The sequence below is a fragment of the Natrix helvetica genome (assembly GCF_964273705.1).
Source record: "Natrix helvetica genome assembly, chromosome: Z".
NCBI lineage: Eukaryota > Metazoa > Chordata > Lepidosauria > Squamata > Natricidae > Natrix > Natrix helvetica.
This window is the reverse complement of record NC_138554.1, coordinates 23,225,481-23,253,380: the sequence shown is the minus strand read 5'-3', so window position 1 is coordinate 23,253,380 and position 27,900 is coordinate 23,225,481. Positions and strand designations below refer to the sequence as shown.

Below are 27,900 nucleotides of genomic sequence, written 5' to 3'. Positions count from 1 at the left end.
ACTCACTCCAACACTTCTCCTCTCCGAATGCATCTTCTCAGAAACCAGAGAAGTTTAATATACTGACTCTGATCCCTTTAAAATCTCATTCTACTTTCTGCCTGCCTTCAATTCAGTCCCATACTTTGATAGGAGAAGGGAGTCTAAAATGCAATCTAAGATAGATAGAGCAACTTCCTCCTTTTAATTCCAAACCCAGGAATGCATAGGCAACTTCCATTTTTATCAACATGTACCAGGGGAAAGGTGGACAGTCGCTTAATATTGATTCTGGGTGTTTCAGCAGCTTCACCCCAAAATGGTTGAACAGCTTGTGATAATGCTTCTGAGATACATGCTGGTTTATAATTCATCCCACCCCATTAAAAAAATTGTTCAGCTTGCTTGATTGGATACACAAACATTTGTCACTGTATAAACAGGAAGCAAGTTCAGGGCCTAATTTTGCAATGGTACCATGGGAAAGGTCAATAGATTAAAAAGAAAAGAAGTCTATAGCAGAACGTGTGAGGAGTTCCAGCCTGTAATCAGCTTTCATTCTTCCTTGCAGTGAAGTAATCATTTCTGTCTCTAATGCTTCCAGCTGCATCTGGGTTAACCTCAGATCTCTCTTCCCCACCCCCACCCCTTGACTCAGAACTTCAACGATAGTTCAAAACCGTGGCTGATGCCCATACTGGGGCCTTGGCAGATGTCCCAAAGTCCTGGGTAGACCCATATTGGGAGGCTTATGGTAGAGCTGTCCTTGTAGTCTTCCTAGGGGTATGTAACTAGGGGATGGAATCATGCGGCCATGGGCCATGTAAAAAGGCATTCTCGGTTCTTCTGGGACGTGGCCAGATCCTCGATGTTTCATCAGTTCCTTTGCTGGTGTAGCTTGATAGCCCCATTTCTGTGAAAAAGCGGAAAACAACATAATCAGACTTGAAACCAACGATTGGGTGTATATCTATAGCAGTGTTTCTCAACCGTGGCAATTTTAAGATGTGTGGACTACAACCCCCAGAATTTCCCAGCCAGGGGGATTCTGGGAATTGAAGTCTACAGATCTTAAAGTTGCCAAGGCTAAAGAACAGTAGTCCATAGCAGTGGTGAAATTCAAATTTTGTACTACCGGTTCTTTGGGCATGGTTTGGTGGGCGTGGCAGGGAAGGATACTGCAAAATCTCCATTCCCTCCCTACTCTGGGGCCAGCCAGAGATGCCATTTGCCGGTTCTTCGAACTACTCAAAATTTCCGCTATCGGTTCTCCAGAACCTGTCAGAACCTGCTGAATTTCATCCCTGGTTCATAGGCTTCGCTTTGGGTTTTCATAACACACTATTGTATGATTGCCTAAATTGTGCTGAAGTGATGTGCAGGTAATCCTCAACTTATGAGCACAATTGGGACCAGAATTTCCATTTCTAAGGAAAGTGGTTATTAAATGAGTTGCACCTGATTTTATGACCTTTTTTTTGCCATGGTTGTTAAGTGCATCACTGCAGTAGTTAAGTGAATCATGTGGTTGTTAAGTGAATCCGGATTCCCCCATTGCCTTTGCTTGTCAGAAGCCAACTAGGAAAGTTCCAAATAGTGACCATGTGACTCTAGGATGTGGCAACTGTCTTAAATACATGCTAGTTGCCAAGTGTCCAAATTTTGAGCATGTGATCATGTGGATGCAGCAATGGTCATAAGTGCGAGGACCAGTTGTAAGTCACTTTTTTCAGTGTCATTGTAACTTTAAACAGTCACTAAATGAATGGTTGTAAGTCCAGGATTATCTGTAGGTGCCTGGGTCTGCTTATCACACTAACTTACTGGCTACCTTCATTAAACAAGTATGAACCAAATATGAACCAAATTTAGACAAACATTCAAATTCTTATTATTGTCAGAAGCCTGGCCAATCAAAAATAGCATGGATGCTTCTGTGTTTTCTCCCTAACTATTGCCGATAAAAACATAATGATCAATTCTTCGATTCTAATGGTTATCTATTCATTATTCTAATAGGTTATCAATAATAGATTTGTTATTCTAATAAATTCTCAGCAGCTGGCTGACTACAGCTCCTGCAAAGCATCGTCATCAAACGTTGCTAGTAGCTGAGAGGACAGCATCTGAACATATGCAAAAACTTAGCAACTTGCTTTTACAGATCAGGTGGGGTTACAGATCAGCTTGAGGGAACAGAGATCTTGTCTTCCCCATCTTCACTCCTTACCTGCTGCATTGTGGCACGAAGGGAAAAAAAACACCTGTTGAATACTGCCTACCACAGAACCTTCAAAATACAGGGAGAAGTGGCAACTCTAGGTTTTGTCATACTCTGGTTTTCCTGGTTCGTTCTGGGTGTAGTCTTGATCAATATTGACCAAAGGTGCCATGCTGTCTATATCTATTGGTTGAAGGTGGCGGCTGGAGAAAGGAAATATTATTCATATATCCTTTTTTTCTGTAGGCACTTCTTAGAATTGAGCCCTCAGAGTGGTTGCTGGAACAATTAGGGCATCCTAATTAACAGAGGCACTCAGTGTGGAGTTTGAAGACCAATATTGGGCTCTTTGTGGTAGTTACTAAAGCAAAGTTCTTCAACTTCAGCAACTTTAAGATGGGTGGACTTCAACTCCCAGAATCCCCCAGCTAGCCATGCCATCTTGTTGCAAGACAATACATGAGCCCAGATAGGGTTCTATATAAAGGACATACCAGACAATATCCCCACAACCTTGGGCCTAATATGTGGACTTCAATTCCCAGAGTTCTTTTTGTGGCTATGATGGCTGAGGAATTATGGTAAATGAAATCCCCATTTCTAGAGGGTCTAGGTAGGACAACTCGCTACAGCCAACTTGCCACGGCCATCTCGCCACACTCTTTTCACTGTGGCCAACCTGCCACGACCATCTTGCCATAGCCAACTTGCCCTGGATAGTTCAATGCAAAATAATGTGATAAATGTTATCTGCCAATGTTTCTTTGACATTCTTTCCATTTTTTCCCCCAGTGGAAATAATGTCAAAGAAACAGTGGGGGATAATATTTATTGCATTGAGTTTTCCCGTGTGGCATTGTCCCACAGTGAATTGTTCTACCTCAAGAGGGCTGTGGTGAGATGGCTGTGGCAAATCACCATGGCAAGTTGTTCCATTCCAATTTCTGCATTCTGCCTAGCTTAAGAAAAGCTTGAGCATAATAAAGCAACTCTGTTTTCTATGTGTAACATTCCCCAAGCCTGCCCATGAGGTAATTGTTCTGCCCTTCAAATAATCACAAAAGAAGATAATGTTAGTAATGACCTATAGAGCTGAAGTGTAGAGTGGGCTAACCTTTATTATTAACACAACTTTATTATACATTGGCTAGCTGTTCAAGGCACTGTTTGTCATCCCTGCGGTATTATAGTTTGGCTAGTAGCTGGAAAAGGTATTTCTCCGATTTTGTCTCTCCAGGCATCCTAGATCAGAGCATTTCAAACTTTTTCAATCTGTAAGGCCTGTTAAAAATTTCCCAAAACTCCAACCAAGGCAAAGATCTAGTGTTCCAAAATTATCTCTCCTCTCCTCCTCTTCTCTTTTAGAATACAATTCAAAAACCAAAAACTATTCATTGTTTGAGAAATATCACTCTATAGAGGGATAATATTCAGTTACAACAACATAATACTATATGAAGATATAGGATTTTGAATACGTGAACATCATCCATTGATGCTAAATATTTATCCTCATTTGAGCCCTGTGCTTACAGGAAAGAGGGCAAATTCTGTGGTTCTGAAATCAGAATACCTAACTATTTGCCAATTTTAAATAATTAACAGCTTGATCAGGCGGTAGGAACGTAAGTGGGGAGGGGGAGGTAGTTTGTAGGTGTGGTCTAGCTGCATGAAAATATCTCAGGTTGGCCTGGTTCACAAAACATATAAGGCTACAATGTGGTTGACTCAGGTACTGTGCAAGCCTGTCATACTGGTGGCCCGCAGGCCGGATCCCTCACACGCAGGTCGGCAGGCCCAGCTCCGCAAAGGCAAAAAACATTGTGATATGCCATGATATGTCACGTGACACGATCAAGCGGTCTACACCCAGCCAGTTCATTAAAAGATGGTTAAGGAGATCATGGCTTAGCATATGATGCAAACATAGCCACTGATAAATCAATATCCCAGTTGCTTTCTTTCTGTGTGTTTTAAGGTAACAATAAAATTTAAAATTCACCAATCATATTTGATACCTTTAATTCATGTAATTAAAATGGGGAAATATGGTCCTAATATGTGTGGAAGTTTTGGGAGGGATTTGGGGAGTGATAATTTGGTTTTCACAATAATCAAAACTCCTGACAACACAACATCCCCAAATTTGGTTTTTGCAGCAGCAGGAATGCCTCAAGAAGCACCAAATGTTGGACCACAGATGGACTTTACAAGCTTTTTCTTCTATACACATCCATAATTCATGGGAAAGCAAAACCAGAAAACATAATTACTGCTCTTTTCAGGGTCTTCCATTTGACCTTCTGAACAAACCAGGATTAGGCAGTACTGAAATTATTGGTTCCTATGGAAACCTAAATTACAAGAGATATTTGGATTCCTGGGGAGTTGAGAGTTTAAGCTGCGAAGGAGAGGGGAATAAGCGGAAAATCAAATGTGCTTTATGGAAGGAAGAGTGGGGGAGGGAGGCATAAGCCATATTTTTCTCTAGAAACTGATTCATGCATCATTTTATGAACAACATAATGACACAGCAATCACATTTGCCACGTAACTTGAAGAACATGGATCTGTGTCACCTCTCTCACCAGAATAACAGAATTGGAAGGGACCTTGGAGTCCCTATACTACTCTGGACAAATGGCTGTCCAATCTCTTTTAAAAACCTCCAGTGATGGAGCATCCACAACATCTGGAGGCAGGCTGTTCCACTGGTTAATTGTTCTCACTGACAGGAAATTTCTCCTTAGTCCTAGGTTGCATCTCTCCTTGATTGCTTTCCATCCATTGCTTCTTGACGTGCCCTCAGGTGCTTTGGAGAATAGGTTGATACCTGGCTCCACCTTCTTCTTAGACATTGGAAAACTGCTATCATGTCATCTCTAGTCCTTTTCACTGGACTAGACATACCCAATTCCTGCAACCGTTTTTCATATGTTTTAGCCTCCAGGCCCTATAACAGTGATGGCGAACCTATGGCATGCGTGCCACAGGTGGCACGCGGAGCCATTTTTTCAGGGCACGCGAGGTGCTGCCCTGTCAGCTGAGTTCACCGTTTTTAAAAGCCATTTTTCGCCCTCCAGAGGCTTTATAGGAGCCTGAGGAGGGTGAAAAGAGCCTCCCCCGCCCCCCTGGAGGCCCTCCGGAGGCTTCAGGGACCGTCCGGTTTGCTCGGAGGGACTTCTGGTTTGCTCGGAGGGTTGCTTTAAGCGTTCCGAAGACGTCAGGGAAGCCTCCGGATGATACCTGAAGCCACCAGAGGGTCTCGGGGGGGGGGGGAGGGGGGAGGCTCTTTTCACCCTCCCCAGGCTCCTATAAAGCCTCTGGAGCCTGGGGAGGGCGAAAAAAAAGCATGTAAAAATGGGGGGGAGTGCCTGTTGTGCGCGCATGCACACTGGGGGGGTCACGCATTGCATTATGGGTGCGGCACGCCCGCACACGACCCCCCCTGTGCTCCCCCCACTTGTGGCACCCGAGCCAAAAAAGGTTCACCATCGCTGCCCTATAACATCTGAGTTGCTCTTACTCTGCACTCTTTCCAGAGTCTCAACATCTTTGTAATAATGTGACCAAAACTGGATGCAGTATTCCAAGTGTGGTCTTACTAAGGCTTTATAAAAGCTTTATATTTCACGTGATCTTCATTCTATCCCTCTGTTAATGCAACCTAGGATTCTATTCTAGGATTGCAACCCAGGATTGATCAAACCATTCCCATTATTTGCCCCCTCCCCCCATTTCACCAGATTGGCTTGTGAACAGAAAGGTAAGACAGTAGCTATATTCACTTATCTATAGTTATACATCATAATTCAGCATGTACATAACATGCTAATGCCATGATTTCCAGTTTGCAATGGATAGGTTTGCACATTATAAATGTATGGAATGGTAGCTTGATAGCTTGGAAGCTCCCCCTGAGTGGTACAAGTATAGCCAGCAGGGGTGAAATGAAGACAATCCCATTTCTTTCCACTTTTTCAGAGTGCAAAGTGCCACCCGCTTCTCTCTTTATTCTTTCCCTCTTGGGTGAAATCAGGGTGAACCATTTATGCTGTCATTGTTTTTGAATTGGCATAAGTGAAAATAATGACATGTCTTCCAACTGCTTTACTGAAGATTGCAAAGTGGAAATGGGGCCAGGGGACAATTTGGTTTAGTTACTCAAAGGTCCCAAAGTCCAGTGTCCACGATCTGGACGATCATGGTTGTCTCAAAGGTGCTTTTTGAAAAGCAACTAGACTTTTTTGGTTTTTTTCTTGAAAAGATTTCACTTCTCATCCAAAAAGTTTCCAAATTCTCAGAACTAAAGAAGATATTTGGGTGAGAAGAAAGGTTTTCAAGGAAAAATCCCCAAAAGTCCAGTTGCCTTTTGAAAAGCACCTTTAGGAAGCAGCATGGTAACTAAACCAAATTGTCCCCTGACCCCATTTCCACCTCGCAAACCTTGCTAAAGCAGTTGGAAGACAAGTTGTCATCTTTTTTCACTTCTGCCAAGTCAAAAACAATGACAGCATAAATGGCTCACACTGATTTCACCCAAGAGGGGAAGAATAAAAAGAGAAGCTGGTGGCACTTTGTACTCTGAAGAGGTGGAAAGAAACGGGATTGTATTCATTTCACTCCTGCTGAAATCTTCACATATACTACTCAGGGGGAGCTGCCAAGCTGTCAAGCCACCATTCCTTTACATAACACTTAGTCTAAATGTTTATGCTACCCAAGTTTCTGGTTTGGACCAACCACTGAACTGACTACAGTTAAACCAACGTTAATCAAATTTGGCAATTTTAAGACCTGTGGACTTCCGTTTCCAGAATTGAGGTACACGTGTCTTCATTGCCAAGTCTGAGAAATACTGGTTTAAGCTGAGTACAGCAATATTTGGCAACCGTGGCAACTGTAAAATGGGTGGACTTCAATTCCCAGAATTATAGGAGTTGAAGCCCACCCATCTTAAAGTTGCTGAGGTTGAGAGACATACAAGCTTGGTTGAGAGAGGACATAGGGTTGAATGCAGTTTCCTCGTTGCAGGCTTGAGTATTTGGTGGACATATTTGCCACTCCAGTTTCTGAACTTTCTTGTGGAAATGCAAGAATAGCTTAATTTTATTTATCAAGAATGCTTCTCAGTCATTGCCTTGCCCAGGAATCCCATTTTTGGAAGATGTATTTCTGCAGAACAAGAAACTAAGCCAAGGCTCTTGTCACAGACCTGTTTTGGGCAAAGACCAAGGCTTTAGTCAAATTGCCTACCACAGTGTTTCTATAACCGTGGCCTTTAAGATGTGTGGACTTCAATTCCCAGAATTCCCCAGCCAGCCATGCTGGGTTGATAGAGAGCACAGAGTTGAATGCAGTTGCCTCATTGCAGGCTAGAGTATTTGGTGAACGTATTTATAGCCTTAGGGTGAAATAATCGGCACTACTTACTTTAGCTTCCTCAGCGGAGTCTATACCGTTTCGTCCCCAGCCTGTTGTGCTCGATCCAGACAGTTGGCTTAAACAGCTGAGGTCCCATAAGGACTTACTAGGGCGGGCCCCGGTTGTCTTGGTAGCGGAGAGTCGGTTTCGTTGGACGTTCCTGTAGATATCGCTAAGAGCACTGGGTCCATCAGGAGGTCTCTTTTGACCCCCTCTAGAATGGTCCACACCCCGCCATGCTGCAAGTTGATTTCGGAGAGATGCTTTGGGAGGACAGGCAGGTAACATGGGGTCTTCAGCAGTAGCCGGTGAAGCTAACACAAGTTCCCACTCACCTGCCTGGCTCTTGGCCACAGGTTGGGGGGCCACTGAGCGTCGCTCTGCAATTCGGTGGGATAGCTGCACCCCATCCAACACACTGACATATGGAGTCACAACTGGCTCATTGGTGCTAGGTAGCGGTGTCACAGAAGCAAGCGGGAGGTGAGGGGGCGTCTCCAGGGCTGGCAGGGGGCAGGAAGCCGCATACAAAGTGCGAAATTCCTGGTCAAAGGCTTCAGTCACTTCTCCCGTAAGGCGAGTGACCAAGTGGCGGTTCAAGCGAGCATCAGTCCAGGTGAAGCTGTTGGGGGGGAAAAGATAATTTTAACCATACGCATCCTAGTGACTTCAGTTTCTGAACTTTCTTGTGGAAATAAAAGAATAGCTTAATTTTATTTGCCATGAATGGTTCTCAGTCATTGCCCAGGAAGGCCATTTTTGGAAGATGTTTGTGCAGGATGGTCAAAAAAAGTCAAGATGGCAGCCATGAAGATGCAATCAAAGTCCTGCCTTCTCTTTAACTGTGAGCCACACAAAAATGGGAAGAACTTTGACTGAAGCCTTTTTGTTCATCTGTGTACAGATAGTCCTTGACTTATAGCCATTTGTTTAGTGACTGTTTGAAGTTAAAATAACACTGAAATAAATGACTTATGACCAATCCTTGCACTTACAAACATTGCAGCACCCCTACAGTCACATGATCAACATTTGGGGTTTGGCAATAGGCATGTATTTATGACAGTTGCACTGTCCCAGAATCATGTGATCACCACTTGCAACCTTCCCAGCCTGCTTCTGACAAGCAAAGTCATGAGGGTGGGAACCAAATTCACTTAACAACCACATGATTCACTTAGCAAGTACAGTTCAACTGTGACAAAAAAAGGTCTGAAATATGGCACAACTCACTTAACAGCTGTCTTGTTAGCAACTGAAGTTCTGGGCTCAATTGTGGTTGTTAAGTTGAGGACTACTTGCAATGGGCAAGGCAAGAGACTCGAAGAGACCCTCCCTAGTTTCTCAAGTTGTAAAGGAGATTGGGACGGGGCAAGAATTGTACTCTCAGACTTGCAAGATTTATCCTTGCAGGATAAGCCAGATAGAAATCACAACCAGATGAGTGGATTCTACTTTATTGTAAAATTATATTAACACAATTTTGTAAGTCTTAAAATACAATTCTTCTTCTGTCTCCCTTACAGCCTGGGAAACTAGGGTCTTTTCACAGCCTCTTGCCTTACCTATTAGTCACCTGCGGGCTATGCTGTCTTTTATCTGAGCATTCCCTTGGCAGCATCTCTTGAACTCAGTCCTCCAAGTCTTTCTCTTTTAACATTACAGTTAGACATTATAGCAGGAGTCCCCAACCTTTTTGGTCACATGGACCAGCAGCAGTGACCTCAGTGGTTTCAGCGGCAATGCAGGGGGAGGGGGGAGGGAGAGTTGGTTTGCACATGCAATCTAAATCCTGCGCAGGTGCAAATGAAGCTTCATGCAATCATCTGCAGCTTCAGTGGCCAGGTTCCCAAAGGGCTACAGCCTGGGGGGTGGGGTTTGAGGACCCTCTGTTATAGGACAGGCAGACATGACAGGAGATAGACAGTCCCTCAATAGGCATTCCCTTTGAAATGAAGGACTCTATAGGGGATAATTAGCACCTTAGATTGCACTCACTGGTAATCAGTACAGCTCACATAAAAGAGGTGTAATGGACTTATGAGTAACAAAACAATTACTCATAACTGCCGAGATTGCTGCATTTTAGCCCAGCTTAGCTTCCAAGAAATCTTCAAATGTAACCACAATTATGCAGTTGTCTACGTGTCAAGGGGCCAAAGCATGAAAGACTGTGAGAGGAGATTTCCAATCCAGGAAGGAGCATAGTTAGGGCACCAGATGAATTTTTCCAAAGGTTGTCTTTACTACAGGTGCTAGGTGTTCATGGAGCAGGGACTGTGAGTTCAGAAGGACCACAAACTACACACCATCTCTGAAAGGATAGAAATCACTGGCACAAGAAGAACCAAGTACCCACAGCCACATGGCCGAGTCAGGGTTGAGTTTGGGTTCTTACATGTGCTTGGTTGGATTTGCTCTTTGTCTTTCTCCAACAGCATTTCTTCTGCTGTTTTTTCATCTAAAATTCTTCAGAAAAAGAGTAATGTAATCCAAGGCCCTTGTCCACAGTCCACACCTTAGTCAAATTGCCTACCATAGGTTTCTCAACCTTGACTGCTTTAAGATGTGTGGACTTCAATCCAGCATGGCTGGCTGGGGAATTCTGGGAGTTGAAGTCCACACATCTTAAAGTGGCTAAGGTTGAGAAACAGTGGCCTACCATATCCAGAAGAAATATCCCCAAACTCTCTCTGAAGCCCAATCAAAGCCATTAGTTACTTAGGATGGACCATCTCAATAGGGTGTCCCTCCCTAAGACTTGTCTCTTTAACCAGTGTACAGGTTGTCCTCGACTTACTGCCATGGAACCTGAATTTCCACGGCTAAGCAAGATGGTTGTTAAGTGAGTCAGGTCCAATTTATGATCTTTTTTGCCAGGGTTAAGTGATTCACTGCAGTTGTTAAGTGAATAATGCAGTCATTAAGAATCCGGCTTCCCCTGTTAACTTTGCTTGTTGGAAGCTGGCTGGGAAGGGATTGCAAATGGCAGTCACATGACTCTGAGATACTGCAATTGTCTTAAATATATGTTGGTTACCAAGTGCTCAGATTTTGTACATATGACTGTGGTGGGTGTAAATGCAAGGACCATATTTTTAGTGCCATTGTATCTCCAAACAATTGCTAAACAAATGGTTGTAAGTTGAGGACTTACAACTGCATCTAGATTGGTTTTGCCCTATCAAAATCACTGCTGTCCAAAGAGATAATAGATAAATATAGAGATGGAAAAGGCATGCACGAAAAAAATATGATTAAGAGGGCACGACAGAAAATTTATCAAATTATGCATGGTACCTCATAAGCCGATTATTTTTCTCTAGTCACATCAGAACATTTAGTGGAATGACTAAGCAGTAGATTCAAGACTAGACAAAGAAATTTCGTGTATGCAAGACTTAGTTCATTTGTAGGATGTATGCCATCATTTGTGGTAATGCTGCACTATTTTCGATTAAGATCTATGGGGTTTTGTCTTCAAGGGCTTTATGCTCACCTCAATTTTAAAATTGAAAGTAAATTCCTATGAATTTACTCACCCTTTTTTTCATCTGGCTCTGGTCGACCATTCATTGAATTCCAGTAATATAGAACAAAGATCTGACAAATTGAAGTTAGCGCATTCCTACTCTAGATGGCTTTTTAATATAATCTTACAAATTCAGCACAATTAAACGAAGTCACCATGGTCTCTGGCAGTATACCTGTCCTTGGGCATGGCCTTCCCTCCGGAATACATCTAACATAACACTAATGTGCTTCAGGCATCTTTTAAACACTCGCTTTTTAAAGTTGGCATCTTCTGGCCCTTAGCAATTTTTGATGGAATGCCTTTAATTTTGATTTTTAGATCCTAAGATTTGACAGACTTATAAACCACTTCAAGGTTCTTTGCAATAAGCAAGAGTATAAAAATACTTCTAATAAATAAACTATAAATAAATAAACCTTTCAACCCCAGTTGCTTGGAGACAACAATCTGAAAGGGTTATTCATGCTGGGAAATATTCACAAAGCATCAGATCTGCCACTGTGGGAAACAGGATCTGGCAAAGTTCATCTTGTATTCACTGAGAGGGATAGGTCAAGCAAACATACTGATATAGACCTATCATTTTACTGTTAATCTGTTTACAATCAAGGTTCTCTACTTAAGCTTAAGTGTTTAGTTTGAGTTTGAGTTTATTTAATTTATAAACCGCCCCCTCTCCCCGAAGGGACTCGGGGCGGTGTACAGACAATAAATATACAATAGGACAACAAGGCAAAACATAAAACCCAGACAAACCAACTTACACATACAGTCCGTACAATAACCAAACTAACTATTGTCTTAAGTTTCTTACGGAAGGAGCGGAGATCAACAGTAGTTCTAATATCGGGGGGGGAGGTCGTTCCAGAGGGTTGGGCCCATCACAGAGAAGGCCCTACTCCTGGGCACCGCCCGCCCGCATTGCTTAGCGGATGGTACCTGGAGGAGTCCCTCTCTGTGAGAGCGGATTGGCCGCAGGGATCTGTGGGGTAGGATGCGATCCCGCAGATAACTAGGTCCTGAGCCATGGAGCGCTTTAAAGATGACAATCAACACCTTGAAACACACCCGAAAAGCCACAGGCAGCCAGTGCAGCTCGCGCAGGAGCGGTGTTACATGGGAGTACCTAGTACTCCCCATTATTGTCCGCGCGGCTGCATTCTGGACCAGCTGTAGCCTTCGGGTGCATCTCAAGGGAAGCCCCAAGTGTATTGTATGAATGCATCCATTAAGTTATATAGAAAAAGGATGCTTTTATCCATTTCTTGGTTTGCCCTGTCCAGTAACCACAAACTGAATTACAAACGAGTCAGACCATCTGGCTTTATCTACAAGCCAAAGGAATTAAAAAAAATTAACTCAGGATAACAACAATGCAAATGCAACTCAAAATCTTTAACTGGCCTAGTTAATCAAGTTTAGTATATAACGTTTACTGATGCACATCCCAATCGGGATCTTCTGTTTGAAATATTAATAGAAAGCAGTTGGGTCTGCTGAATTGTAGGGCGGATTAAGTCAGATTCAATTCGTAGAATCGGATGAGTTTTAGACTTAGAGATAAGCTTGTTCCACCTCGCGCAAGACAAAATCCACAAGACGTTTCGATAGTCATATTATTAAGCCACATGTGGCCAAACCATAACACCTACTCCATCAGAGAAGCATTTACTACCTCATAAAGAAGGCAGTATCACTATCAACCAGTTCTCACCATTAAAACAATTTCTCCCAATGTTGACTTCTATTTATTGCTTATAAGTAATAGCCTTAATCATCGAGGATCAATGGAGATTAGCCATGAAAGCCATCTGCTGAGAGGCTAGTGGGCTTCTTTGTGCCATTGATAGGCCGCTGTGAGAACCGACCGCTGGACTGGATGGCAAAGGGTCCAATCCAGTGAGGCACTCCTTGTATTCTTACACTCTTAATCCTGATCTCCACAACTATAAAAAATGCACTGTGGCTTTACTCGGTGCACTTTGGCATTTTGACCCAGTGATCAGAGGTGGTATTCAGCAGGTTCTGACCAGTTCTGGAGAACCAGTAGTGGAAATTTTGAGTAGTTCGGAAAACCGGTAAATACCACCTCTGACTGGCCCCGCCCCCATCTACTTTCTGCCTCCTAAGTGCCAGCTGATTGGGGTGAGAATGGAGATTTTACAGTATCTTTCCCCTGCCACGCCCACCAAGCCACACCCACAGAACCAGTAGTAAAAAAAATTGTAGTGCCAGATGAACCAATCACCAAATCAGTGGTGGGTTGCTCTTACCATCGCTACCAGTACGCTGATCGCGGTCTGTCTGTGTATGCACCTGATTTATGCTGCGCATGCATGCGCAACCCACCAACCCTGCAACACCCAGCTGCTTATTGGGGCATGCACCGGCTCTACATGCTGTGCACGTGTGCACATTGTGCCTTTTGGCATAAATACAGCTATAGAGTGTGGACAGGCAGGTGGGCCAAATGAGCCACTGTACCGGTACACTTTCAGCTGCTCCAGCCCACTACCGGTACGGCTGTATTGGTCAGGACCCAACTGTCCGTGCACGGCAGCAACCCACCACTGCACCAAGTGTGGATCTGGTGAGATCAGGAGCGGCCATCTTGGCCAATATCACAATGATGTTTCCAGCTGACCGCACTTTCCCCTCAAACATTTTAGGAAAAGAGAGGAAACAAGGACAACATTCACACAGATATATTGTACTGGCCAGACAGAAAAAGAATCAATAGGGATAAAAGAGCAAAGAGTCTGTTTTACCCTAAAAAAAAACAAAACCCAAAACAAAACAAAACTGAGCTGCCAAAACTGGAAAATCTTCATTTTATGGGGTCACTTTAGCCGTCTCTCTCTGCCAGAGGCTCAAAGACAGGGCTAATTTCTTCTACGTTGAGATTACAAAGGGGGGGAAAAGAGATGAGTCACTCAGCAACTAATCTTGCATATTTTAGAGGGGATTGCTCTCAGTCTTAACTCAGAAACAAACGGGCTACTATGTTTGCATGAAATTCAAGGGTATCTGCAGAAAAGATGTTTTTAAAAAAATAATGACAAGCAAAATCCCATCCTATACAAGCAAAGCACCACCTTGACTTCTGTTGACCCTCTCTGCAGACACCCCTGTTGACATCTTAGGTCTTTGACTTGATAAGTGTGATGTGAACGTGGCTACTTGTTTCATTTTCTGGGGTAATCCTTCAGATACTTGAAAACAGTCTACGTGGCCCCTGCTGTTGTTTAATCTTCAGCTCTCCAGGCTAAATATAACCTATTCTGAGTATTTCATTTCTGTTCTGTTGAGCATTTCTTTTGACACAGATACGTTTAGTTAGAGGAAGTGTTGTTTTTTTAAAGGAAATTTCTCAAGATGTAATAGACAGATAGCAATCCCGTTTTGCCAGTTTTCGTACAGATTTCCCATGTCTAAGCCCTATTGCCATAACGTTCCCTCTTTAACCAAGCTGTAAGAAGAAACAAAAAACAAAAAAAGCCTTTGGCATCTCTTGCTTGCAGTTTAAAAACCACCATAATATTTTATTCACATTGTGAAAGTCTAAATCATAGGCAGGAAAGAACTTTAGCACTACAAAGGCCTACATTCACAGAGCAAAGATTTAGTGAGAAATTCCTGTTTCAGCAATAACGGGAAATAATGAGCTGAATGTGCAGCTATAAAATAAGGTTTATTTCAGAGGAAGCAACAATCGTATTTGGAGAATTCCAAGTGAAAGCATGGCTAATTACACATTCACTACCCAAGCTTTGTAATTCAGAACCAAATTTCTTCTAGAAAGAGAATGGTTTTGACTTCCTGATTAGATCTTTTTGGAGAACTTTGATATTTCCACAGTTATACAGTATCATTTTAAAGTGTTTTGGCTCCCCACAAAGATTCTCACTGGTGGTGTCTCAACCATATTATATAATGTTTTTCTGCCGGGCTGTGTTAAAAAAATCTGGATTGCCAGAATTTTAGAGGAATTTTAGTTTAGATAGTTGTGTGGAGAAAGAGGGTGAAAACAGCTTCTCCCTAATAGTTCCCAGACTGTTTTACTTATATTCCTTTATTATTTTCATAAATAACTCAAGGTGGCGAATATATCTAATATGCCTTCCTCCTATTTTCCTCACAACTGGGCTGAGATAGAGTAACTAGCCTAAATTCACCCAGCCACTTTTCATGCCTAAAACAGAACTCGAACTCACAGTCTCCTGGTTCCTAGCCTGAAGGCTTAACCACTAGACCAGTGAGGGCTAACCTTTTTGTTGTCATATGCCAAAAGCGCACATGCGCGATAGCGCATATGCACATTAATACCCATAATACAATGCGCACGCAACAACCCTATGTGCCCTGCCCCCTATGAATGCACGTGTAACATCTCACGGATCCGTGCATAACCCCCCTGCACCACATTTGGGGCTTAGTGGGCTTCCCTACAGCCTCCTGGGAGCAAAAACGGGCCATGGGGGGACCCCCCGCATGTGCATGTGACTCCCCCACACACACATGCGTGTGCATCTCCCACATGCACCCCCCGCGCATGTGAAAATCAGCTGGCCGGCAGGAGGCACGGCTGCATGCACGCTGGAGCTGAGCTGGGCCGACAGCTCATGTGCCAAAGATTTGCCATCACGGCACTAGATCAAATTAGTTCTATGTTTTATGGTGCAAGTAGTCTGCACTTTCGGTCTTTAGGTGAGGAACAAAAAAGTAAAGGGCTTACAAAATGGCAACAAGCCTTTTCCCCCTTTCCCCACCCTTCTTCTCAATTTTGCCATGTTCATTTCATCAGCATCGGAAAAAAGAAACCAAAATGCCAATGAATGGGGTATGCGGCAGAGCCACTGACTCCTCTCTTTAGATAGGGAGAACAGCAGCAGGGTGCCAGGAGAAGGGATGAAGGGCATTTCGCCAGCAGTGAGAACTGACCTCTCTGTAGCTCCAGAGGAAACACCGTGACATTTTGCAAACATATCCTCTGGGGCAAGACCCGAGTTGAAAATTAATTGACTAAGTTTCAAAAGTGTTTACAGATCAGAAGGTGATTCATGGCTTTCCAGACCAGTCTAACGTGGCTGATTTGTGCAGCCAAGGAGATTGGGTGAAGTAATCGTGGGGGAGCTTGTTGAAGACTATTGTACAACTCTGGGAAACCCTCTATAGAACCATGTCTCTGATATTGTACGGGTCTATATATGGATAAATTCTATTTGCCTCCCATCCACAAGGAAGTTGAAATGGTGACATTTATCTTCCTTTCTGTGGATAATCCTAATAAAATTAAAATGCCCGTTTAATGGACTGTCATCATGATTAAATAATTTCAGTCTTCTTTAAAAAATAAAATAAAAACCCTTCCCTGATAAATCGCATAGAACCACATTCTGAATTGAGGAAGTAGGAGATCACTCTTTTACATGCTCATGTAGGGTTGGACTACTAGAAGACCTTCAAGATCCCTTTCGACCCTATGATTCTATGGTCACCTTTTCCTAAAGGTGTACCAAAATTGTGCGCCCGCGTGCTATCACGCCTGCATTCATGCCCATCCCCTGCACATACTTGCATGACCCCCCCCCCTGCGAATGCACACATGACCCCCCACTCTTCATGGGGAGGGGGTTGCCCTCCCCAGGCTTCAGGAAAGCCTCCAGAGCTTGGGGAAGGCAAAAAACAGGCCCAACAGGCCAAGGTTGTTCCTGAACTTCTGGTTGACCCATTGGACCTCCCCAGGCTCCGGAGGCTTTCCTAAAACTTAGGAGGGTGAAAAATGACCCCATAGGAAGTTTGTTCCTGAACGTCCGGTTTGCCCAGTGGACTGGTGAAAATGGGCTCCCACAGCTCTCTGGAAGGCTGAAAATCAGTTGGCCAGTGCGTGCATGCACGCTGAAGCTGTGGGCAAATATGGCTTCGCATGCTGCCTGTGGCACGAGTGCCATAGGTTCGCCATGACAGGACTAGAAGAACTCCAAGCTCTCTTCCAACTCTGTTATTCCTGAAAGCTTCAGTGTTGGATGGTTCATCAAGAGGTGCTCTAGTGTTTGGAGGCCTATAAGTATATATTTCAACACACATAGATGTAGACAATAGAACCATTGGTTCTGTGGGACACTGCAAATGGCCGTAAATGAGGGCTGATTGCTAAGTGTCCAAAATGCAGTCTCGTGACTGGGGAATGACAGCTTCATTCCAAACTCCTAACCCAACCTTTATCAGTGGATTTGCCACTTGCTGTTTAGAGGCCAAGTTAGGAGTGAAGAGCAAGAAACCTTTGGGTAGAGATCCACAGCTTTTCCTTTCTCCTCCGCCTCCTGCTCCTGCTTGTTCATCATCTGATCATAGCATTGCTATTTAAAACTACAACTGTGTAAAAAAGCTGTGATACAAATGGAATTACAGGTAGTCCTTGATTTATGACTGATTGTTTGCACACCATTCAGAGGTACAACATCCCCTCTCCCCCCAAATGGTATTTACGACTCAGTTCTGGAGTTTCGATGGCAGCTAGTCATGTGACAGCCTTTTGGGCAATTAGCAGGCAGCCCACATTTACGGCAGTATGCCACAATTTATGATGTTTTGGGCAAAAGTCAGCATTTACTTCCAGTTTTCAGCCAAAACATCCCGTAGTAAACAATGAGTTTGCTTAACGACCGTGGAATTTGCTTAAAGACCGCGGATTCACTTAATAATCATGTTGATTCACTTAATGATTGCCTTAAAAAAAGTGGCAAAATCGGGTCGATCACATGAAGACCCGCTTTACAACCATCATGACTTAACTATTGTAATGGACAGGCTCTGTTAACATTGTAAGTTGAGGAGTACCTTCATCCTTCGTCCAGTGCCAGGATATAGACATTTTTCACATCACAGATGCAAAGATTTAACATTCCAAAAATATCCTGATTATTTTATTGCTTGAAACTTTTTTTTAAATCAGAGGAACCCCCTCAGGAGGCCGATGAAGGCAAACTGAAGGAAAAGGGAAGGGCCTCTCAGAGACTGAGCCCCATTGCACATATTCCCCTTACAACAGTTGGTGACCAGGCTGTAGGTGACACCCATGTAGGCAACAGGTTGCTCTTTTCCACAATTAATGGAGCGGGTGCACCCCTTATTCTGGACATCTGAAATCCCCAAGGCAACCCCTTCGCCCACAAAGCAGTCTTCATCTTCAGCGCAGCTCATCCTGAGGCCAGGACATGTTGTTGAGGAAGTAATTTCACAAAATAAGCAATCCTTGGAGACAGTGGAAGGCAGCAAGCAAACCAAGACGCACACCAGGCTAAATGGCAAAGAACACTTCATTGCAACTCAGGGGAGATGGGGCTTTTGCAGGGTGGACCCTTTATCGCTTAAGAGTGGTACCGAAAAGTGCCAGCTTATTTCCTTTTTGCAATGCTGCCGTCCTCACCAGCTTGCTAAAGGTTGTGGCTTCAGAGACTTCAGAAATAAATCAACTTTTCCAGCTTTCAATCCCAATGTCCAAAGGAAAAATATTCAGTTGATGGTATTAGGTTTCTGCTTTTTAAAACTTCTCTTCTTATGGCTTCAACAGGAGACTGCAGTAACTCATCTCTAATATTCTGAATCTCAGTTGCTTATATCTAGGAAGTCTGCCCAGCATATAATGGCATCTAATCAACAGAAGGTATTTGGCTTTAGAAATAAACCAGGATGCCTTGATCTGTACTTCTCAAAGAGTAGTATTTGTTTTTGTTTTTAAGGAGAAAACTAGACTTATGCACTCTCTGGTTCCAGAAATTCAGGTAAGTTTCCACTTCACTCCTTGGCTAACCTCTAGTAATGATTTATAAAATCCACCAGACACATAAGAAATTTTTTGGCTGATATACAAGAACTTTCCAGACACTTAATGTCAACTGGTCTTTCTTGAGGTTGACTTTTTATGTAAAGCTACAGATCCCAGCTTTTGGCTTTCCGCTCCTTTCACTCTTTCACAGTCTTTAGCCTTGCTACTCTAACCCGCTGAAAAAGTAGAATGAATCTCTGGCAACAGCCTCCTAGAATCTGATAACTGCTTAAGCAATGACATCACAATAGGTGCCAAAAGCTAGTATTTGGAGTATAAGATCACCCAGTGATGTCACAGAGGAGTGATGTCAAATTACGTGATATCATATAAAGAAGGAACAGCACAAGGTATACTAGTATTCTCATAGGCAAAAGATTGGATGAAGTTTCCTGGTGGATGGAGGATGAAAAGGAGAGTGAACAATTCCTGAATTCTTAGAAATGGTAGTATTTGGGATCTCAAGAGGAAGAATGTGGATGGGAAATTGGGAAGTGAAACTGGGTTTCCCGAAACTGAAGAAACGACTGACCACAGGGTTACTTGGACTAATCTTGTGATTTCAATAGATCATGATCCATTTAGCACAGAGTTCTCTCCAGTTCTGCTGCCCATATTCACCCATCAACCACTAATGAAGGCAAATATACTATACGTGTTCTAGGATAACAATGCTCGAATTTGGATCAGACTCCAGCACCAGATTGGAAGAACACAAGTGAGCGGTCAGACGAGGATACCCGAACTCATTGGTAGCCTCGCATTGCAATGAATAAGGACACTCATTTAATTCCGCAGCTACTAAGATATTTGGCTATGGAGGTACAAAAAGATAGCTAGGGAAAGCTGTCTTTGAAGCCTGGGAATTGGGCCCCTTGTCAGTTGAAAGGTGTGCTGATTTACCACCAGCTTATCAAGCACTTAGGATCCAAGGGCTTGGCAGCACAAGGAAATGGCAGTTAATTGCCAGCCATCAACACACCCATCAGCCAATAGGAAGGCACCACATAAACACGACTCAAGAGCACCTATTCCGATAGAGAAAAGTTCCCTGAAGATGGGCTTCAGCAAGAGTCTGAAAACTCAGAAGCATAAATCTCTGGTTGTGGTGACCAATCCAGATTTGATCTCGCATCACTCATCAACCATTTAATTTCTGCTGCAGACAACTGAAAAGCGAACCAGGAAAGACCTCATCAGTTGCATCAAAACCAGTTAAACTTTTCTTCCACCAGGACTTGTATGACTCCCCAATGAGGGAGGTTTTCCGATTAAAACAGCAGAGCTTTAAGTTCACATATGGGTTCTCATTCCCTCCCCGCTTTTTTGGAGGGGGCATACCTGGAGGCACCTAATGTGTGTAAGGCAGGCTGCAATGGAAGGCAGGCAGCATTTTCTTGAATGCCATGCTGTCAAAAGCATAACTTCCTGTATTTCTAACCCATTGTGCATCTCATTAAAGGCAGAGAGATTCTGCCTTTTGGGAAAGTGACAAAATAATCTGTCACTCAACTTGGCAGACTTCACTGTGAGTAGTTATGGAGAACAGACGGATCAGTAGCAGAGCTTCCAGCATGGAAACAGAATGAGAGACAATCACTCCTCTGGGTATGTGTGCGTGCACACACAACAGTTCATACCTAATTCAAGGTTTCAGAGGATCCAGGACAAGACATGCTCAGTGGGAGAGGCAAAACCAAAAGTCAAATCAAACCACCCCCCTTGGGTAGAACTGACCCAGCTGGGCAATTCTTATAGGGAAAAAAAAACATTGGAAATGTGAATGAAGAGGTAGCTTGAGCCTGCTTGCCCATTTTTGAATGTATTGTTATTTGTTACAAGTCCCTTTTCCACTAGCAAGCAACTGTATTAGTGATTTTTTTTAACCCTGATAACCTTAATTTTAGAAACCGAAGTCTACACGTCTTGAAATTGCCAAGGTTGAAAAATCTAGGTCTATAGAAACACTCAACTGTTGGGCCAGAATAATGGTAATGATTTTTTTAAATCACTTCAGTGAGGGCTGAGTGATATTATGAAGATGCTTAAAGTCACTAGGAGGGAGGTGGCCATTAATGGACTCATGATAATCACGTTATCTCAAATCTTAAATTTTGTGAATTATCCTGCACCTTCTCCTTTCACCCGTAGCTTCTGTTGTATCTTTGGAATGCGGAGTCCTGATGGTTGTTTCTCCCTACAGACTGACAGGGGTCAAGTTTTAAACCTTCATTCAAGCATCCTAGAGCTGTTTAGCATTTATAGTGTTTATTATTTTCCCTCCATAACTAATACTTGATTACATATCTTGATGTTCCACAACCCTCTGCAACGTCATTGAGCAGCCCCTAATCAGGGTACAAAGATGCTCTGATATTGCCCTGGTCTTTTCCCCAGAACTCAGTTGAGAGACCTAAAGGTCCTTCTGGTTTCAAAATAATAGTTTTCCTCTCCTTAATTTTTACCATGGACACAATTTAGGATATTTTATCAATGATGCGGTGGCTGACACAGTTGGAGCTGGGATCTACTATTGGCCACTTGTAGCTACTGTGGGCACACTTTCTCTAGTCACAGAGCATTGCTTTATATGAGTTTTGGCTTGGCCTGTAGGAAAAAATGGGCACCTAACTTCTGCAAAAGGACCTGTCCATTAATATCTATCTGATGCTGGCTGAATTTGCCTTGCCTTAAAAAGATAAGGAGAGCTACACTTGCTCATCTCGTTCCTGAAGCAGGATGGAGCTCAGCCATTGGGTAAAGAAAAACATGCTAAGATTGTCATCTGGCTGGTCTATTTCTTTATGTGATTTCTAACCCATTAATGAACCCTGGGTGTATCAAAATATTTCTGTGGTACTCTCATTGCTATCTCCCTGTCTCCAAAAACTTAACATCTCAAAATCACGGAGAGAAGAAATAACATACAGAAAGTTATATAAGCATATCTATACATGGGGAATGTACACAAATCCAATTATATATGTTTCCACTGAGAATGGAAAACTGGTGTCCTTTCTTTTGAGCCAATACTTTTAGAGAAGGCAGATGAATCTCTCTGCATCTTCAGATGTGGCTGAATTCTAACTCCCATGACTCCAGAAATCTACTCTAATAACCCTTGGTGCATCGTTCTGACATTATCTATCCCCAGACACAGTCCCTTCACTGGGTTGATCCTAGGAGTTAGGATGAGGAGACCATAACCAAAGCAGAAGTGATGAAGATTGAAGAGGGTGGTTAGCTATGTCTTTGACTAACAATATGTGTTCTTCCCCAAGTGTCTTGTGTTATTTTCCATTACATCACAGTTTATCTTTCCGTACCACGAAGAGCATCAAGGTCCCCTTTGGTTTCATGGCCATAACCATCTTCATGGCAGGCAGAGGAATTTATAATCATCTCATGCTTATCCAAGCCTGTAAGCAATTTGATCCAAGTAAATTCCCAGAGTTATCTGCATGGATCAACCAACCCAAGGAATCAGAGGTGGTATTCAGCCAGTTCTGACAGGTTCTGGAGAACCGGTAGTGGAAATTTTGAGTAGTCCGGAGAACCGGCAAATAGGCTGGCCCTGCCCCTGCTGCCTCCCAGCTGATCTTTTGTTGCCCTGAACAGAAGAACAGAGCTGGAAAGCAGGTTAGTGGGGTGGGGAGGGAATGGGGATTTTGCAGTAACCTTCCCCCAGGAAAGGGGAGGGCATGGGGATTTTGCAGCATCTTTCCCCTGCCACATCCACCAAGCCACGCCACACCCAGAAAGCCATGCCTACAGAACCGGTAGTAAAAAAATTTAATCCCACCACTGCAAGGAATCTTCTTTTGGAAAACGTAACCATGCAACATGAACATGAGAGCAGAAGTCCTTTCGAATTATCATTTCCTTCTATCACACATCATTCTTCATCAATTCCTACAACCAGCCTCTGTTTCGAGCTGTAAATATCTCCATTTGCAATTCTAGTGTCCTGTAATTAATCCCCTACAATTTGCTTTGCGGTGAAGCAGTAAACTTACTTTGGTTTCTGAGAAACTTTGGAAAGTTACCAAATTAAGCTTCTGCCTGTTAATTGAGAGTCACATACCTTCCCAAGAGAGGAGAATATTACGCAGAGCTTAATGAGTGATCGGATTCATGCAGAGAAAAGCTTCACTAGCTGATTTCAAATACTCTTAAGGGCACAGGACTGCTCTTGATCAAAAGCTGACATCCCCAGAGAGGCAGTTTGCAGACCTTGCAGCTATAAAGTATTCATGATTTTGCCACTTTCTGGATCCAGGATCCACAACAACTTCATTTATTGCACAGAAAAGCAAGGGTCTTACCTATAGCTGCCGGTGATTGCAATTTCTCCATCAACCAGCAGAAATTTCTCCTTCAGGGTTCCTGTAATTTGTTTCTGGCTTCTGCTTTGGAATGAACAGCCATGAAGAATTCTGACTCGCAGGTTCTATGCAAGAGTACAGTAACAAAAAAGCCTATATATAAATCAGTATAATATATACACTGCACTTAGATAATCAGTTACTCCTATTTGTCCAGAATATTATTTTTTTAACAATGCTAATTTCCAGATATAGGGACCTCCAGGATTGAAAAACAAGTGTAGGAAGTTAGCACCCACCTCTCTCCTAGAAGAATGAAATATTTTAGGAAATATTAAAAAGGCAGAATATTATATTTCCCTGGATGAGAAATGGAGAAACATGTTTTTTAGGCAGGAAGCAGACTCACTCTTAATAGCCCCCACCCTCCTCAATAGCCCACAGCAGATGTCACACTTAAGATATAAGGAGATAGCTAGATCTATTCATAAGCAAATGCCTTCACCCAAGATCCAACAAAGGGTAGGATTAGCCCTCTACCCATCTAGCAACAGAATTCACCACATGGCACCTGGGGAGATTACATCACCCAGCAAGATTCAACCAAGCTTGGGACTCTTCAAGGTTACCCCTGCATGGCCCCATGGGATTCTGACAACCAATCAGAATACATTTCTTACACAGGATGAGGAAGCTGTAAGGGCGTGGCCCAAGAGAGGGCATAAATCTCTCTCTCTCTCCCACCCATGTGCTTTTTCTTGGCCCAGGATCTCAAACCATGTGGTCCTGTCCACTGTTAAACCATCTTTCCAAGCAGTCTCCATGTTTCCAATGTCTTTCTTCCCACTTGGAATTGAACCCAGATGAACATTTCTTTCAACACCAGCAAGTCCATTGATAAGATTTCTAACCAATGACCTACAAACATTGATCTAGAAGAAACATCACTGACCAATCCTGCTCATCTAGAAAACAGCATCTTTTGAAAAGCTGCTCCAACTGATCGATTCAGTATCAAAAGCACTGTTCAAAGGCCACAATTAAAGATTTTTCAGGCTTTTTTTTGTACCCCAAACCACATTTCAAGGGATATCAAATTAGTTCAATGCAATCATTGAAAAATATTGGCTCACATACCCAAAAGGAGAGCATTTTAACTCAATAATCTTGAATTATTTTACCTTTAAAAATTTGTACCTTTAAAAGAAATCAACTATATTTTTTATTGGCTGAGATACAAGAAGGTACCCCAATGGCATGCACCACATATGTAAAATTAAAATATGCTAATCATACTTATTTTATTCTATTTGCATGTCCACCTTTCTTCAAGATACTCAAGACTTTATTTATATGGCTCATATGCCACTCCATTCTCAAGGACTCTGGCTTATGACTAGTAAAACAAAATATATCATTCTTTCTAATGTGAGACCCCTAGTAAGCCCTTCATACTAGATCTCATTGTGTAGGCAGATTTAACAATCTAGCTGTGATACCTTCATTGTTTTATTAGCACTATAACATGATAAAGTAGATTTCACAAAGGATATCTAGTCAATTTTGTAGCCAAGTCAGGATTTGTAATCAGAGTCTCACCCAATATTTTGGAGATTTTTAACCCCTGCATGATATATTATCTAACCAACATTAAACAAATACAATTAACAAGCTTTGCAAATCCAATGAGAAGCACTTTGCATTTAAAATTAAAGGAAGTTACAGCTATGATTTTGATGAAGATGATATAAATCCCATTCTCAACCCCACTATCTATTTTGACCAGAGAACCCTCAATGTTTCAAACTATTTGCTGAGTAAAACTAATTCTAAAGACGCCGATTGACAAAATCTTGATCCTACGTTCAGTTAATGCCAACATTAATGTACGTGTATTGGGGGAGAGGGCATTTAAAAGCAAACCATATGATAATTAATTGAACTCATTCCATGCTGAGATTCTGCTCTCCAATGGGTGCTGCTTGGAAACGGAAGCCTTCCCCTATTCACCTCTGTGTGACGGACATTAAGGCATGTTTTCTCAGCCATGGAGAGGAAGGAGCGAAGATGCTGCTGGTTGAGCACAAGATAAACAGGTACCCGCCGCCTGATTGCTGCATCGTACAGATCTAAGAGAATATCAGGATCTGTGAAAATGTCCATGACTATAGCAATCACCTAGAAAAGAAACAGTTTGCTTGTGAGACCAGCAAAAAGTTTGCAACCTTGCTTTCCAAATTAAATCTCCTTAAAATAATAGTAAAGTGTGCCAAATCCAGCTTGCAGAATTATATGAAGCAAGAGTATGCATATCAGGATATTGATAGAGGAGGTTTTTAAAAAGTCAATATTTTTTATTCAAACATTTTGATTTGTTTTGATACGTCCTCTTTGCCAACACCCATGGTGCACACACTTTACTTGATTTATATATTATTGTGTGGGCTCAGACATCTTTGGGTTTTGGCTATTCTAATATTCTAATTGACCCAAAAGTGCTTTTTCAAAAGGCAACTGGACTTTCTTTGTTTTTCCTGGGAGGCGTTTCGCTTCTCATCCAAGAAGCTTCGGAATGGAAGAAGCTTCTTGGATGAGAAATGAAACATCTTCCAGGAAAAACAAGAAAATCCAGTTGCCTTTTGAAAAAGCACATTTGGGACAGCCATGACCTGGATGACTGAGAATCTCCATAGATATTTTTGTAATTGACTTTCCTGGGTAAGGTGATAAGTGCTATAGGCAGGCTCAAATTACAGTCATAATTCAAGGACTATCTGTATATTATGGTTATATCTTTTGCTAGCTAGACTAATGTATTAAATGTAGTTTTAATGAATCGGAAGTCACATCACTTATCAGACCAGTACATTAAAACACACTAATATTTATGCTTTACAAAAGTGGAATTGGCAGGCGTGATGTACTATCATGGTATACTATCAAACATGATGTACCCGAGTATCTTCAAACAGAAACATATTTATGCTTTTAAACTATTATTTCACCGATATGCTGGCTTACGATGCACATGGAAATTGACAATGCATTGCCTTTTTGGAAGGGAAAACAATTAGATAAAGATTTTTGTGTGACAATAATATGAAAATGCCTGTTTTGGGAATATGCTATTTTCTGCAGAATAGCTTTGCTAAAACTCTCCACATTTTTTCTCACTTTTTTTTTCCATCTCAAGGAGGAAAATGTCCAATGCTACCTTTCCTTCATACCTTGTGGGCTTGTTGGATACAGCTGCGTACCAATTCCTTAATATGTGGCGCTCCTTCTCCTGGTGGGTGGGTATAGACCTCCGCTCGGGTAATTCCTTTCCAAGCCCCATTGTCTGGCCACCCTAGCTCCAGTTCTGGGGGTGGATCATCTGAACGCTGAGGCCAGTAGCTGAGACTAGATCCCTTTGCTCCAAAGCTGTAAGTCCCTGCTCCGCCTGAAGGGGGAGCCTGAAATTCTTCTGCTGTTGCTGCAGCCTTTAATTCCTGCAGTTCACCCTCCGACAGAAAGGGGCGCAGCTTTTCACGGGAGAGGCACTGATTGAAGGCTTCCTCACCATTGGCAAGTAGAGCTTCAAGGGCCAACCGCTGACGTTCACAATAATAAAATTCAGGATTTGATTCAGTTACTTTAATGTATGGCTCTTCGCTCTCCAGGCAGTGGATCTGGGATCCAGCCATGGCCTTTGACAACAGAACAATGCAATTCTAAAGTGTCTATAGATACCTCTGCTATTTTAGCAAGTCCCAGTCCTTACTGCCAACGTTTGTGATGCTGGATAGGAGCAACGCTTCCTGGTCCAGCCTTCAAATCTTAGAAAATTAACGTAAACATTTCCTTTAATATAACTCCTTGTTCCCAATATTTTTCTAAACTCCCGAGAGGGAAACTGGTTCCCCAAGTGCCTGTTAATATTCCTTTACAGTAGTAACAATATCCTTGATTATATTATAGTTCTATCCTTTAATCCTCCACCTTGATTCAAAGGATGATAGTTGGCCATCTGACCAGAAGAAAAGAAGGATACAGACTAGTCTGGTAAGGACTAATCACAGCATTAGTAATGGCTGTTTCTCCCCATCTTAACAGGCTTTTTTTGGTGAAAAACTAAAGTAGAAGGAACAAAATAGGAAATAAGAAATTGTAGATGGTAGGGGACCTTGGGGCCTATTTTATCCCATCAGGATCAAACAATGTACTCTTTTAATCTCAAATCTCAGTTCCAGTACCAGAGTAGAGAGAATTAACAACTTAAACCCTTATTTTAATAGAGACTTAGAACATATCTATAAAGGTATCAGGGTGTGTTCCTAACAATCATTGCCTAATATGGTGGAAGCAAGTGCTTTAAAACATGAAATAAATACTGTAATAAAGACAAATATTAGGAGAAGGGAAAGACAAAACCACAATATCTACTTATATGTTAATTTAGCTGTGGCACTTTCTAAACAATAATGCCTATAATCCCTTTTGTTGCAACTTCTCTTCCTTCTTGTTGATGGCTGTGATCGAGGAATTCGTTTAAACCCTGGATTTGGCTACACAAACCTCAAGTTACTGATCTCCTTCTAGACACCTC

General features: G+C 42.4%; 1 protein-coding gene across 1 annotated transcript; it reads right to left on the bottom strand.

The window, feature by feature from the left end:
- Nucleotides 1-156: 156 nt before the first annotated feature.
- On the bottom strand, nucleotides 157-27,768 carry FAM83E (family with sequence similarity 83 member E). The gene is made up of 5 exons (XM_081971151.1): nucleotides 26,540-27,768; nucleotides 25,323-25,490; nucleotides 23,313-23,437; nucleotides 7,634-8,246; nucleotides 157-892 (listed from the first exon to the last, which is right to left on the bottom strand). Exons 1-5 carry the CDS (start codon nucleotides 26,996-26,998, stop codon nucleotides 653-655), a joined length of 1,605 nt encoding a protein of 534 aa, XP_081827277.1. The 5' UTR covers nucleotides 26,999-27,768; the 3' UTR covers nucleotides 157-652.
- Nucleotides 27,769-27,900: the final 132 nt, after the last annotated feature.

Bases quoted from the DNA above. Each gene is read 5' to 3' on its own strand.
- FAM83E (XM_081971151.1), bottom strand. From the start codon at position 26,998: ATGGCTGGATCCCAGATCCACTGCCTGGAGAGCGAAGAGCCATACATT. The intron at 25,491-26,539 runs GTATGAAGGAAA...TTTCTTTTCTAG, and splicing joins GTATCCAACAAGCCCACAAG to GTGATTGCTATAGTCATGGA. The intron at 8,247-23,312 runs GTAAGACCCTTG...CCCCCCCAACAG, and splicing joins GCAATCACCGGCAGCTATAG to CTTCACCTGGACTGATGCTC.